Source organism: Cryptomeria japonica, chromosome 10, assembly GCF_030272615.1.
Source record: "Cryptomeria japonica chromosome 10, Sugi_1.0, whole genome shotgun sequence".
In the NCBI taxonomy this organism is placed as follows: Eukaryota; Viridiplantae; Streptophyta; class Pinopsida; order Cupressales; family Cupressaceae; genus Cryptomeria; species Cryptomeria japonica.
The window spans coordinates 505,506,751-505,523,737 of NC_081414.1; the positions used below are offsets into that span (position 1 = coordinate 505,506,751).

General features: G+C 32.3%; 1 protein-coding gene across 1 annotated transcript; it reads right to left on the reverse strand.

Annotated features, from left to right (window-relative positions):
* Positions 1 to 14,423: 14,423 nt before the first annotated feature.
* LOC131859047 (phospholipase A1-Igamma1, chloroplastic-like) lies at positions 14,424 to 15,548 on the reverse strand. The gene has a single exon (XM_059212561.1). It carries the CDS (start codon positions 15,546 to 15,548, stop codon positions 14,424 to 14,426), a length of 1,125 nt encoding a protein of 374 aa, XP_059068544.1.
* Positions 15,549 to 16,987: the final 1,439 nt, after the last annotated feature.

Below are 16,987 nucleotides of genomic sequence, written 5' to 3' on the forward strand. Positions count from 1 at the left end.
TTGTGTGCTCACATATCCCTAGCCTTGCCTATATAAGCAAGCTCATTTACATTAGTAAATTGATATTATTGATCATTTTCTATTGATGAGAATTCAGTTTATTCTTGTCCTATATTGTGTCTCTATTTTGTACATTTCATTGAGCTCTTGATCTTGGCAAAATCTCACATAAGGCTCAAGGTTGCATTGTCTTAGCATTCTATTGCATTGTTTTGTTACACTTACAACTACTTTTATTCTTGTTTAAATTTTTTCTTTTTTGGTATTGTAGAAATAAACACCAATTTTTTCTTTTTTGGTATTGTAGAAATAAACACCTAACTACAACTTCAAAGGAAAAATTACAAACCCTAAACAGATGTAATTAAATAAATAAAATCAAACTAAAAGAAGAAGAAAAATAACAATGTACATTGTTGGAATGCTAGTTAAACTTTTGCACCACAATTGCTCACAAAATCTTAAATTATTCTCCTAAATCTCTTTAAAACATGAAAGTACTTAGCACAAATTTCAATGGAAATGATATTGTAGTGAACATAATTATTCTCATTGCACAATTTTTTTCTAATAATATTTATATTCAATTATATTAAATTTTTTCTAGTCCATTTTTATTCTTTCATAATATTTATTCAATTATTTTACATAGCTCAACCAAAAACATGATAGAATTGTATCAAATCCAAAAAGTGATAAAGGAGGGTTGTGACAAACATCTCCACTCACAAAATTTTGTTCACTCAAACTTTATAAAAAAAGGAAGTGCTTAACGAAATCAATGGCACTTCGACAAAAATAATGTCTTAAAGTAATTTATAGAGACCTAAGCAAATTGCAGTGAATAGAAGAGATTGATGTAAATACCTTCAAAACAAGCAGTCACCTCAAATCTTTTCAAACTTAGTTTTTCCTACAAATGTTGATGGAATGAGTGTTTATTAAATTTCTAGGTGGTGGCAGTAGGAATGTATTAATTTGCAAACATCTTTTGAAAGGATTGAATGTAATTGAGAACATAAATGTGTGTACATAGCTCAAAAATGTTTCATGATCAAACAACTAACAAACCATGTCTAGGGTGCATTATGTTAATGCTGATTAGATGAGGAACAATGATTCTATTTACGAGACACGATTTATCTCATTTTAAAAGAGAGTAGATGTGAGAAGTGAGAGGCTGGTGAGTTGGCCTATTTTTACACCCAATACTATGTAGTTTGCCCACATTGCCCAAAATTGTTTAAACTTTACTTGTTTCAAACAGTGACAAGAACAATTGCTTCTTTCAAATATCAGCAAGAACAATTGGTTTTTTCAAATGTCTACAAACAAAAAGAAGATGTAATGACCAATTTTCAAGTGTGAGACAAAATCGTCAAGCTCACCATATGCAAGCTTTCTTGCAAGTGTAGCCTATTGACTAATTAATCCTTATAACCCCCAAAAGTGCTTTATTTAAGTATTTAATTATTTTGGGCACCTTAGGTACAAGGTTAGGAAAATCCAACCTTTAAAACTTTCCATTCTCTCTCCAACAAGATATTATACCAATATGCCCATTAAATTATTTTAATTAAATCAGCACAACATTTCTTAAATTAATTAAATATAGCATAACATTACACCAGAGTTGTAAATCTGGTTTAAATGCACATTAAAATCAAAATTGGCTGCATATGAGTGATGATAACCAAACAGAATTGAGACACTTAGTATAGATAAATTCTCTCTCCAAGAATCTTGGAGAGCACACCGAAAGTAAAAAATAACCTCGAAAAGTACCCTCTAATTCCTCTAGGCCATCCAAACTTGTTGGTAACATCAAAAAACTACTTTCATATGGTCGATACACACTCATAATATTAGAGCCAACTACAAAGCTAGAGAACATGAAAATTGGGACATTATAATTCTCCCTTCCATAAGATTTATTTGTGTAATGCCCCCTTTGTTTGGACCTTAAATTTATTTAAATAAGAAAAATTTAAGTTGCCAAAATTAAATAAAGTTAATAACAACTTAATTTAGTTATCTAATAAGGTTATAAAAAACATGTTAAGTGAAAGATTCAATTTATTATTTCCCATTTTAAAAAGACAAATATTAAAAGGTAAGAGAATTTTAAAAGGGTTTCTAGAAGCTCCTTTAGCGAGTTATAAAAAGACACTTTGAGTCTCTATTGGGTATGCTTAGTTTATTATTTCTCAAGTATAGCTCCAAAACCTTTTGGATTTTAGTTGACAATCCCTAGGATGGAAATTCTTAGGTTTGGAGGAATTGGATGAAAACCTAGTTTCATTCTTGATGTAGATTCATTTAGGATTCGTGGTTGCATTGTATTGATCATATTTTCAAAGGTGTTTTAGAGATTTCTTAGTGGGTTTGCAAATAAGTTTGATAAATATATGAAGTCCTTTTAGCAGACAAATTTGCAGGTAGGAGATTAATAATATTTTTTTCTCTATTTATTCCATGAGCACTATATTACCTTTGGTAATGATATACTTTCAATATGAATGAATCGATTCATAAAGTTCAAATATGACTAAAAAGCTTTAATATTTAATCTGAGCATATGGAATATTATTAATGCCTTGGCAAGAGTTTGTGAGGTTCTAAATACATGATTCGATTGTATTAGAAATCTAAGGCTTTTGTTTGACGAATGAGATTTATTTAATCTTTTGGTGGTTTATAAATACATTAGAATCACACCCAATGTTTGGCATTGAAATTACCTATGGTTTGACATGGTGAGAAAGTTATAAGAATTTGGAATTTAATCAAGTGTTATCTCTTTTTAGTTCTATAACATCTCGAAGTATGCTAATTGCATCTTGTGCATAGATACCAACCCAAATAGTGAATTCACCATATTGATGTTGTACTATAGTGATTTTATGTGGCCCCCATTAAGAGTACATTAGAATCACGCCTAGTATTTGGCATTGAAATTACTTATGGTTTGACATGGTGAGAAAGTTTTAATAATGTGGAATTTCTTCAAGTATTATCTCTTTTTAGTTCTACAACATCTTGACATATGCTTATTCCATCTTGTGCATAGATACCGACCCAAATAGTGAATCCACCATGTTGATGTTGTGCTATAATAATTTTATGTGGGCCACATTAAGAGTACACTTGATGATATTTATATATTGAATCAAAATGGTATGCACCCCAGCAAATATAGATCGTGCAATAGTACTCCATTTCTTGTTGTAAACCAACAAGTTCAGTTGTCAACCCATGACAATTCAATCTATAATAGTCCATTGCAAGAAGTAAAGATTCAATGATCTTGGGTGGGTCAATAGACAACTCAATTGTCTCCACCTCATAGGACCACACAAAACACCTTATTCCCACATCCCATTGGTGTCATCAACAACCAGATGTCACCTCATCATCCAACTCGAAGAGTGGATTTTAGAAAGTCAAATTAGCACTCATAACGAACAATGGGCTATCAATAAACTTAAAAGTTATTACCACTTTCTAATTCAAACCAACCATCCTAACGTCCAAAATTTGAACATGTCAAATTAGGACTCTACTTGAAGCTAAAGTCTTCTTGGATTTATTCAAGATCTTCAATCACCTACTTGAGTTCCTTTGCCCTTTCTTTCTTTTCCTACTCCGTGAACGGTTCAGTAACAACAAGCTAATATTTCTGCAATATTCTTAGCTTCAATTTATAATGTAATATTTAATTTTATTTATCGATTAGACCACATATGTGATTGAGTGTCCAAGCCTCTTGACATGTGAAACATCACTTCTCTTTTTACTTCTATCTATTTTTGTGGGATCTTGTATGTTGTAAACCAAAAGAAATCACTTCCTATTTTGTCAACTGGTTTTTAAGCTTCTCAATTTTTTACTCTACTAATTTTTATGAGAACCTATGAGCTATATGTGAGACATCTTGTTCCTTTCTAAAAATGGCCAAAAATTAAAATTGTACCTTCTTAGAGATATCATCATCTTCATTTGAAATGAAGCAAAAAATAGTTAACATGGATGCCTTAACATTTCAGCATGATGTTTTTTTATTTTGGTAAAGAATCATTGGAGCATTCAAATAATTAAATTATTGCACTTGAGATCAATAAAAATAACAAATGATCTCACCTTATCCATAACTTTTAAACTTTGAGACCTCTTATCGAAAGAAGGGCTTCTAGTACCACACAACCCATGAAATCCTTTAATAATAATCTATAAAATCATCATCATTATATCATTATTATATAGTGTTATATGAATTGTAATTCTTAATAACTCATTGAGACAAGAGGCAACTTCAAGTCTTAATCCTGATGAGGATGTTCCATAAGCTTCCGTTGGACCAATTCAACATCCTGCAATATAATTGTTCTACCTTAGACAAACATAATTCCAATTACATCAGCTTGATAAGAAAATTATCTAGAAACTGGAGACTCCAACTTTATTTCAATCATTAAGAGCCAAATTTCCACTTTTCTTTCTATAATTTCCTAGGTTGAATACACTTCATCAAATCACTGAAATATTTGGATAAGTGACCCACAATCTAATTTTCTTTAGATGCAATAATATACCAAGTTTGAATGTTTTCCAAGATGTCATGCAACTCAAGAAACTTTAATAGATGGTAGTCTCCCAACAGGTTGGCAAGACCACTAGCTCTAATACCTATGTAAGATACAACCTCAGATGTAGCAACTCTTTTTTTATAATTTTCCCCAATTTTAGAGAATTGTCATTAAGACAAATATTTTGCATGCATTTTATGGAAGAGTTTTCATATTGAGGTATTTGGTGATATTTTGTTGAAGCTAAAGTCTTCTTGGATTTATTCAAGATCTTCAATCACCTACTTAGTATAGATAAATTCTCTCTCCAAGAATCTTGGAGAGCACACCGAAAGTCAAAAATAACCTCGAAAAGTACCCTCCAAGTCCTCTAGGCCATCCAAACTTGTTGGTAACATCAAAAAACTACTCTGATATGGTCGATACACACTCATAATATTAGAGCCAACTACAAAGCTAGAGAACATGAAAATGGGGACATTATAATTCTCCCTTCCATAAGATTTATTTGTGTAATGTCCGCTTTATTTGGACCTTAAATTTAATTAAATAAGAAAAATTTAAGTTGTCAAAATTAAATAAATTTTATAACAACTTAATTTAATTATCTAATAAGGTTATAAAAAACACGTTAATTTAAAGATTCACTTTATTATTTCCCATTTTAAAAAGACAAATATTAAAAGGTAAGAGAATTTTAAAAGGGTTTCTAGAAGCTCCTTTGGCGAGTTAGAAAAAGACACTTTGAGTCTCTATTGGGTATGCTTAGTTTATTATTTCTCTAGTATAGCTCCAAAAGCTTTTGGATTTCAGTTGCCAATACCTAGAATGGAAATTCTTGGGTTTGAAGGAATTGGATGAAAACCTAGTTTCATTCTTGACGTAGATTCATTTAGGATTCGTGGTTGCATTGTATTGATCAGATTTTCAAAGGTGTTTTAGAGATTTCTTAGTGGGTTTGCAAATAAGTTTGATAAATATATGAAGTCCTTTTAGTAGACAAATTTGCAGGTAGGAGATTAATACTATTTTTTTCTCTATTTATTCCATGAGCATTATATTACCTTTGGTAATGATATACTTTCAATATGAATGAATCGATTCATAAAGTCCAAAGATGACTAAAAACCTTTAATATTTAATTTGAGCATATGGAATATTATTAATGCTTTGGCAAGAGTTTGTGAGGTTCTAAATACATGGTTCGATTGTATTAGAAGTCTAAGGTTTTTGTTTGAGGCATGAGATTTATTTAATCTTTTGGTGGTTTATAAATACATTAGAATCACACCCAATGTTTGGCATTGAAATTACCTATGGTTTGACATGGTGAGAAAGTTATAAGAATGTGGAATTTAATCAAGTGTTATCTCTTTTTAGTTCTATAACATCTCGAGGTATGCTAATTGCATCTTGTGCATAGATACCAAACCAAATAGTGAATTCACCATATTGATGTTGTGCTACAGTGATTTTATGTGGCCCCCATTAAGAGTACATTAGAATCACACCTAGTATTTGGAATTGAAATTACTTGTGGTTTGACATGGTGAGAATGTTTAAATAATGTGGAATTTATTCAAGTATTATCTCTTTTTAGTTATACAACATCTTGACATATGCTTATTCCATCTTGTGCATAGATACCGAGCCAAATAGTGAATCCACCATGTTGATGTTGTGCTATAATAATTTTATGTGGGCCACATTAAGAGTACACTTGATGATACTTATCTATTGAATCAAAATGGTATGTACCCCAGCAAATATAGATCATGCAATAGTACTCCCTTTCTTGTTGTAAACCAACAAGTTCAGTTGTCAACCCATGACAATTCAATCTATAATAGTCCATTACAAGAAGTAAAGATTCAATGATCTTGGGTGGGTCAATAGACAACTCAATTGTCTCCAGCTCATAGGACCACACATAACACCTTAATCCCACATCCCATTGGTGTCATAAACAACTAGATGTCACCTCATCATCCAACTCAAAGAGTGGATTATTGAAAGTCAAATTAGCACTCATAACAAACAATGGGCTATCAATAAATTTAAAAGTTATTACCACTTTCTAATTCAAACCAACCATCCTAACATCCAAAATTTTAACATGTCAAATTGGGACTCTACTTGAAGCTAAAGTCTTCTTGGATTTATTCAAGATCTTCAATCACCTACTTGAGTTCCTTTGCCCTTTCTTTCTTTTCCTACTCGGTGAACTGTTCAGTAACAACAAGCTAATATTTGCTTCTAGAGGAATCATTTGTGTATTCTCCAAGGCCTCCTTACTATCCTTAAGGTCCAAGGTGAGCTTATTAACTTCATCTTATTTAATTTTCAATGAATTAGCAAAAGCTTCAGCAATTTTTATGATTTCATCTCTCTCTAAAAGTAATCCTAACCATATTTGATGGACTGTAAAGCTTCTTTTACCACTCATAAATTTGCAAGAATAAATTTACCTTCCATCCCCTAATGTCTTCTCTAAATTAGGTCCTTTGAATAGAGGACTTCTGTGATCTTGTGAGTGTCATCAAAATAGAATAAGGGTACCACAATTATATCCTCACCGACCTTCAACAAATTCTTCAGACTATGTGTCTCAAAACTAGTATCTTGAAAAGAATTTTCTAATTGGTCCTCCAAATCAGCCACCTTAATGTCATACTCTTTACATAGTTTAGGCTCACAAGTTAGAACAATCCCTTGGTCAAAATAAAATTCATCAACTACTGCAATATTCTTAGCTTCAATTTATAATGTAATATTTAATTTTATTTATCGATTGGACCACATATGTGATTGAGTGTCCAAGAATCTTGACATGTGAAACATCACTTCTATATTTTTTACTATCTATTTTTTCTGGAATCTTCTATCCTGTAAACCAAAATAAATTATTTCCTTTTTAGTGAACTAGTTTTTAAGCTTCTCAATTCTCTACTCTACTAATTTTTATGAGAACTCACAAGCTATATGTGAGACATCTTGTTCCTTTCTAAAAATGGCCTAAATTTGAAATTGTACCTACTTAGAGATTCATCATCTTCATTTAAAATCAAGCAAAAAATAATTAACATGGATGCCTTAACATTTTATGCATGATATTTTTTTTTTTTGGTAAATAATCATTGGAACATTCAGAGAATTAAATTATTACACTCGAGATCAATAAAAATAACGAATGATCTCACCTTATCCATAAATTTTAAACCTTGAGCCCTCTTATCAAAAGAAGGGCTTTTAGTACCACCCAACCCATGAAATATTTTAATAATAATCTATAAAATCATTATTATATAGTGTTATATGAGATATAATTCTTAAGAATTCATTGAGACAAGAGGTAACTTCAAGTTTTAATCCTCACGAGGATGTTCCATAAGCTTCTATTTGACCAATTCAACATCCTACAATATAACTATTCTACCTTAGAAAAACATAATTCTAATTATAGCAACTTAATAAGAAAATTATCTATAAATTGCACAACTCCAATTCTATTCCAATCAGTAAGAGACAATTTTCCAGTTCCTTTTCTATCTATAACTACCTAGGCTGAATATGCTTCATTTAATCATTGAAATATTTTGATAAATGGCCGACAATCTAATTTTCTTTAGATGCAATAATTTACCAAGTTTAAATGTTTTCCAAAATGTCATGCAACTCAAGAAAGTTTAATAGATGCTAGTCTCCCAACAGGTTGGCAAGACCATTACCTCTAATACCTATGTAGGAAACCACAGCAGTTGTAGCAACATTTTTTTGTAATTTTTCCCCAATTTTAGAGAATTATCATTAAGACAAATAGTTTGCACGCATTCTATGGAAGAGATTTCATATTGAGGTACTTGGTGATAGTTTGTTGAAAACAATGCAACATATATGTTGCTTGATGAATTTCATTCATGAGTACTATAGTTTGATATGTTTGTGTCCATAATTGTAACATATTGTACCATCTACTAAAAAATATTATCATTTTTTAACATATTGTATCATTCGGTATGTTTGTTAAAAAAAAAGGTGTCTCTCTAATGGATTACAAGCAAGTCTAGAATAAGACTGCCTAACTATATTTTCTAATGATATCCTATCCCATAAGGAGAAATTTGAGGATGAACTATTGGTTTTGGTGTAAGATATGATGAAGGGGAGGTCTCTTGATTTGTCTTTTCCTCATCCTTCCCCCAGTGATACACCCTGTGTCTGTCGTTATCATACTGACTCTTACCACTCGAGTCCTCCTAAATGTTTTTAGTCAGGTCGCAATATCTGGGTTCTTCCTTCCCCTGTTGTCCACTCAAATCCTATGTCACATCACCCTGCCCGCTCTCAGATCCATCCCCTGCCCGGGCTGTGTCAACTTCAAATGTTTCAAAATCACACTTCTCCCAACAAACTGCCTACTTCTCCCACTCTTCTTCTCTTTGTTTAAACCCTTATTGTTGCTTTCTTTCAAATGTTGATAGAATGAATATTTATATAATATCACGGTGGTGAAAGTAGTACAAATGTATTAATGCAAATATCTTTTGAAAGGATTGATTGTAATTGAGAACATAAATGCATGTACATAGCTCAAAAATGTTTCATGATCAAACAACTAACAAACCATGTCTAGGGTGCATTATGTTCATGCTGATTAGATGAGGAACAATGATTCTATTAGCGAGACAAGATTTGCCTCTTTTTAAAAGAGAGTAGATTTGAGAAGTGAGAGGCTGGTGAGTTGGTTTGTTTTCGCACCCGATACTATGCAGTTTGCAGACATTGCCCAAAAATTGTTTTAAAATTGCTTGTTTGAAACATTGATAAGAACAATTGCTTCTTTGAAACATCAACAGGAACAGTTGGTTGTTTCAGATGTCTACAAACAAAAATAAGACATAATATCCATTTTTCAAGTGTGACACAAAATCATCAAGCTCACCATATGCAAGCTTTCTTGCAAGTGTAGCCTATTGACTAATTAATCCTTATAACCCCCAAAAGTGCTTTATTTAAGTATTTAATTATTTTGGGCACCTTAGATACAAGGTTAGGCAAATCCAACCTTTAAAACTTTCCATTCTCTCTCCAACAAGATATTATACCAATATGCCCACTAAATTGTTTTAATTAAATCAATACAACCTCTATAAATTTAATTAAATATAGGTCAACATTACACCCGAGTTGTAAAACTGGTTTAAATGCATTATAATTAAAATTGGTTGCATAGGAGTGATGATAACCAAACATAATCGAGACACTTATTATAGATAGATTCTCTCTCGAAGAATCTTGGAGAGCACACCAAAAGTCTAAAATAACCTCAAAAACTACCCTCTAAGTCCTTTAGGCCATCCAATCTTGTTGGTAACATAAAAAATACTCTAATATGGTCGATACACACCCATAATATTAGAGCCAACTACAAAGCTATATAACATGAAAATGCGGACATTACACTTATCCCTTCTATAAGATTTATTTGTGTAATGTCCCCTTTATTTGGACCTTAAATTTAATTAAATAATAAAAATTTAAGTTGTCAAAATTAAATAAATTTGATAACAACTTAATTTAATTATCTAATAAGCTTATAAAAAAGACATTAATTAAAAGGTTCTATTTATTATTTCCCATTTTAAAAAGATAAATATTAAAAGGTAAGAGATTTTAAAAGGGTTTCTAGATGCTCCCTTGGCGAGTTATAAAAAGACACTTTGAGTCTCTATTGGGTATGCTTAGTTTACTCTTTCTCTAGTATAGCTCGCAAAGATTTTAGATTTTAGTTGAGAAGCCCTAGTATGGAAACCCTAAAGTTTGAAGGAATTGGATGAAAACCTAGTTTCATTCTTGAAGCAGTTTCAATTAGCATTCGCGGTTGCATTGTATTGATGATCTTAGATTTTGAATGGTTTATTAGAGATTTCATAGGGGGGTTGAAAGTAAGTTTGATAAATTTATGAAGTCGTTTTAAGAGACAAATTTGTAGGTTGGAGATTAATACTGTTTTTTTCTCTATTTATTCCATGAGCATTATATTGCCTCTGGTAATGATATACTTTCAATATGAATGAATCGATTCATAAAGTCCAATGATGAATAAAAAGCTTTAATATTTCATTTGAGCATATGGAATATTTTTAATGCCTTGGCAAGAGTTTGTGAAGTTCTAAATACGTTACTTGATTATATTATAAGTCTAATGCTTTTGTTTGAGGCATGAGATTTATATATTTTTTTGGTTCTTTATTAATACATTAGAATCACACCTAGTATTTGGCATTGAAATTACTTATGGTTTGACATGGTGAGAAAGTTTTAATAATGTGGAATTTATTCAAGTATTATCTCTTTTTAGCTCTACAACATCTTGACATATGCTTATTCCATCTTGTGCATAGATACCAACCCAAATAGTGAATTAACCATGTTGATGTTGTGCTATAGTAATTTTATGTGGGCCACATTAAGAGTACACTTGATGATACTTATATATTCAATCAAAATGGTATGCACCCCAACAAATATAGACCGTGCAATAGTACTCCCTTTCTTGTCGTAAATTGACAAGTTCAACTGTCAACCCATGATAATTCAAACTATAATAGTCCATTACAAGAAGTAAAGACTCAATGATTTTGGGTGGGTCAATAGACAATTCAATTGGCTCCACCTCATAGGACCACAAACAACACCTTAATCGCACATCCCATTGGTGTCATCAACAACTAGATGTCACCTCATCATCCAACTCAAAGAGTGGATTTTAGAAAGTCAAATTAGCACTCATAACAAACAATGGGCTATCAATAAACTTAAAAGTTATTACCACTTTCTAATTCAAACCAACCATCCTAACGTCCAAAATTTGAACATGTCAAATTAGGACTCTACTTGAAGCTAAAGTCTTCTTAGATTTATTCAAGATCTTCAATCACCTACTTGAGTTCCTTGGCCCTTTCTTTCTATTCCTACTCCATGAATGGTTCAGTAACAACAAGCTAATATTTCTGCAATATTCTTAGCTTCAATTTATAATGTAATATTTAATTTTATTTATCAATTGGACCACATATGTGATTGAGTGTCCAAGCCTCTTGACATGTGAAACATCACTTCTCTTTTTACTCCTATCTATTTTTATGGGATCTTGTATGTTGTAAACCAAAAGGAATCACTTCCTATTTTGTCAACTGGTTTTGAAGCTTCTCAATTTTTTACTCTACTAATTTTTATGAGAACCTACGAGCTATATGTGAGACATCTTGTTCCATTCTAAAAATGGCCAAAAATTAGAATTGTACCTTCTTAGAGATATCATCATCTTCATTTGAAATCAAGCAAAAAATAGTTAACATGGATGCCTTAACATTTTATGCATGATGTTTTTTAATTTTCGTAAAGAATCATTGGAACATTCAAATAATTAAATTATTGCAATTGAGATCAATAAAAATAACAAATGATCTCACCTTATCCATAACTTTTAAACTTTGAGCCCTCTTATCAAAAGAAGGGCTTCTGGTACCACACAACCCATGAAATCCTTTAATAATAATCTATAAAATCATCATCATTATATCATTATTATGACAAGAGGCAACTTCAAGTCTTAATCCTGATGAGGATGTTCCATAAGCTTCCGTTGGACCAATTCAACATCCTGCAATATAATTGTTCTACATTAGACAAACATAATTCCAATTACATTTGCTTGATAAGAAAATTATCTAGAAATTGGAGACTCCAACTTTATTCCAATCATTAAGAGCCAAATTTCCACTTTTCTTTCTATAGTTTCCTAGGTTGAATACACTTCATCAAATCACTGAAATATTTTGATAAGTGACCCACAATCTAATTTTCTTTAGATGCAATAATATACCAAGTTTGAATGTTTTCCAAAATGTCATGCAACTCAAGAAACTTTAATAGATGGTAGTCTCCCAATAGGTTGGCAAGACCACTAGCTCTAATACCATAAGTTTTATAAATAGCGACGTTTTAAAATACTCATATACATCTTGTGTGTTTTTTAATTGTACTTCCAATAAGGTAAATGATTTATTTCTTAGTCCAACCTTTACTTTTATGGTTCTTCCTTCAAGTGGAGCTTGATACTCATTTTGCACAAAAAATAGACATTATATTATGTAATATTTAAAGGGGAGGAGGATAGTGAATAGATCATGGTTTTATTTATATACATCCTACAATTTGCTACTCAAACACTAGCTTATTTCTATTTTAGGCTAACTTTTATGTATAAAAATCTGATTCGTTCTTAAATTTTTTATCCTACTAGAATTGAAACTTTTAGGGTCCTATTTCCAAAAGTCCTCTATAATCTCTAGGTTGAATTACGTTAACTTGAATCTTAGGAGGTTCAAGATTTGCTTCCCATTCTTTTTATTGTACCCCCATCCAAATAGAAGTGGATCTAAAATAAAGAACGTTTCCTTTTTTAAAAACTCCATACATATTGAGTAATATTGCTAAGTTATTGTAAAAATTCTATGGATAACAATCTATCTATGAGAAATTTGGTAAGCCGAAAGGATTACTAATAATTGTGCAATATTATCATTGTATGTTGTTGTCTAAGGAACGAGTCCAAAAAACTAAAAAGTATTAGTAGATTTTGGAGATTGCATGTGTCCAAACCGAATCTATGGTCATCTTTAGCAAGTCCATGAAATTTCGTATGTAGGCTGATTGCAAAAATACTAGGCAAAAAGTGGCATTTTAATAAATGATTAAATATATAAGAAAGAAAGAGTACTTAAGAAATTATTGTCCAATAAAATTGGCTAGTTGATATTGTATTATAGTTTCCTTGGATTATACATAATTGATTTCAAGGATTTGGTATTCAGCTCATGTAAAGCTGCTAACTTAAAATCATACACTTGTCATTCACGATTTAATCAAAAACTGAAATCAAGAATAAAAAATGCATCCTTTATATTTTGTTGATAGCTGATAAGATTGATTGGTAAAGAAGGAAGCTCAATATTTTCACCATCGCAATTTAGTTCCTTATCAAGAAAGTTAACTTGATTCTTTGTAGTCCCTTATGTCTTCTTCAAGCTCTCATAAATTAAATGCAATGCCTCCCCATCATGGGGAAGTTGCGGCATTACCATAGTAGCCTCCACAATAATTGTCACATCCCTAGACAATCATTGTTTTAGAATTATAACGTGTTGGATGTATACTTGTATAATCTTAAAGTATGGGTGCAATTGAGCGACAATAAAATGTGCTAGTGTAGAGCTATATACCTAGAAACCAAATACTTGGTAATCTCATAATTATAGATAGTATGACATGCATACATGCAATCCTCAACTAAAGTTCTCAGTAGATTTAGATAGCACTAGAACATTGATATTGTCACTAATTCTGAGGATTAGAGAAAGATTTGAGAACTTACCCTTGTTGACTATTTTTACAAATTTTGTATGAAGGTATTTTGGGCTACAACAGAGCTGAGGCGTATTATCTCTTGTTTAATAGCAATGTTCATAATTAAAATCAATACTGATTTACGCGTACTTTATTATCTATCAGATTACTGATGACACGTGATTGTATTCTATGACAATCAAAAGCTAATTTGTATCATCCACAGCTATGAACTCCTGCATAGTTGATTTCATTTCACGCTTAAGGTTAAGCTTTGAAGTTAAATTAATTCAATAATGAATGTGACAACATGTTAAATATATGCATCCAGATAAAAAGAATAATTCAATAACCAGCACAGTTGTGGTGACATTGCAGCGCACAACGTTGGACGTTGATGTCATCTGGAGTTGAGTGAGACATGAATTATTCCTCTTCTGATGGCTGCGTCCATTTGCCATCTGGACCTTTAACGAGGCGCAATAAATCACAGCTCTTATTAACCAGAGCATGATCTCTTCCACTCCAAGAAAACGGCTGCTTACTTCCAATGTACCCGTCCAGTAAATGCAAGTAAAGCTCTAAATTATGAAAGTAGGCAAGATTATGGGTGTGCTGAATGAATGGAGAATTGTTGTGTAAAGGAAGCTCGACGCCAACATGAAAGTATGTCCACGGAAGCCAATGCAGCAATTTGCTGAGGCATCCCACGTTCTCGTTCATACAAACTCCGGGCACTTTGGGAACCAGGTCACGCTTGTTCACAAACCTCAGCACTTTCACTCCAATCTCCTCCACCCGTTTAGCAAACGCAAGATTTCCCACCCGGGGAGAGGCAAAAGCGAAGACGGTGACGGGAATTTGATGAAAATTATGCTTGGTGAAAAGCATTTGTTTGATATCATAAGCGCTCAAGGTTGCAAGAGCAGCTCCTAAGCTGTGTCCCGTAAATGTTATCCTTAAATTGTCCATCTCTTTTTCATAAACTTGAATCAATCGTTCTATCTCTGAGACTACCAAATCTCTGGTGCTGATGTTCACAGTGGCTCCTGCAGCGCCTTGACGGTGACGGACAGTTGAAGTATAGCAGCTCAGGAATCCTCTCTCAATTAGTACTCCATCCGCGAAATGATGCTCTTGGTTTTTGCCTGTCCTCTTGCATCTATAGGATAATCTTGTAGGTACAAGAATATCTCTCAGGTCTTCTATCCATTCTTCAGCAGTCTGAGTTCCTCTCCATGCAATCACTATGTCTCGTCGTCCAAGCCTTCTTATCTCATTTGGATCCGTGCAAACTGCAATAAAACCCAACCAAACACCTTGGTCTTTTGGTTTCTCACCAAAAACTTGATTTAACAGATTAGCATTGGCGTAAACATATTTAGTGACTTGGTAGCCACTTTCAGACATGCCCATCTTATTGAACAGATCTCTTTTTCTGTGATAACATGTGCCGTAGTTTTTGGAGTAGCTTTTGCCATCAAATGCGTCGTAACAAAGCTGTGCCAAATTCCCATATCCGAGAGCTTCAGCTTTCAAATTGGGAACCATGGGATCAAGCAAACCATTCAATTATGGGCACCTTGTATATCTCTCCATACGTCACATAGCTGAGGCTGCGTTGAGTTAGTTTGGGAACTGGGTAATAATACAGCATTATCTTCAAGCTGGGGCAATGGAAATACGGCCATTGATTGACTGATAGAAATTAAGGAATCAATCAAATAATTGTGTCTGATTTCTGGGATGTCAAACAATGATCGGCCAGACAAAGCGTTCGAGGATGAATACAAGGTTTAAGACGAGCACCTTATAAATAGAAAATCACGCAGTACAATAGCAGACAATCACGCACTACAATAGCAGACAAAGTAGAATTTCAATCTTCCAACCTGAACTTCTTCTTGTTGACGAGAATTGGGCATATAAGGCTTCGACTTCCCTTGTTCTTCCCGCGTTGTTGTTTTCAAACCTAACGTTCAGACACTAGATTAATACTATAGTATTTATTCAAAGACTATAATTAGTATTTATTCAAAGAATATATTTTTTCAGCCGCCTTCACATCATTTATCTCGTGAATTTCCATCGCCACACTCAGATTGTCTGGCCAGGGGTTCCTAACTTTCAAATTAGCAAAACCCATGACCGCTATTTCTTTGTATCAATGCAAACTGCGCATTTTCTAACATTTTAATATTTAAAAGGAAAGATCATAAATTTGTGCGTTAAGATCTTGTTTAGGTATAAAACTGGTATCAAAAAGTTTGATAGGGATTTCCTAATTTTCTTCAATGTAAAATTGAACATTTTTCAAAGGGGCATTTGTAACTTGGGTAAGAACAAGCTATAAATAAACTGACAGAAATGTTGTTTATGTCAAGGTGTGGAAAGTAATAAAGGATGGATTCGAATCATGCATGGTTTTAAGATAGACACATCTCACATGACACATGATATAAAAAAGATCCTTTTCGCTCCATTTTATCTAGGTTGATGTCAAATTTTGTGATTTTATATGTTGAAATCACATATTTTGATTGTGGTGTTTTATGTTTTAAAAAACATGTCTATGTTTGGATATCTGTGTTTACATTTATTGATGAAGTATTTGAGATATTTATAAGAGAACTCCATTATTTCAGTTTTATATCTTCCTACACATCTATTATTCATTAACCCAACTCTAGATTAGGATTTTCTAAAAAAATGTGAAAAAATATCTAACTGATTCAAGTCAAGTGTTAACCTTGTATCATTTGTCACTTTCTTTATAATTTTTAAAATCTTTGTGAGCTTAAAATCTCACGTCCTTGTGTATATAAACTAGTTTGGAGGGCTAAAATTGCAACAAGTTTTACATAGTGGGTCCAAGAATTTGCTAATTTACACGAAATTGATCTACAGTTGTTAGAAAATCAATCAAACATTGTGGCTCACCTTGAATTGCGAATAATATGGCAACTATATTTGACGGGTAGAAGTGTAGA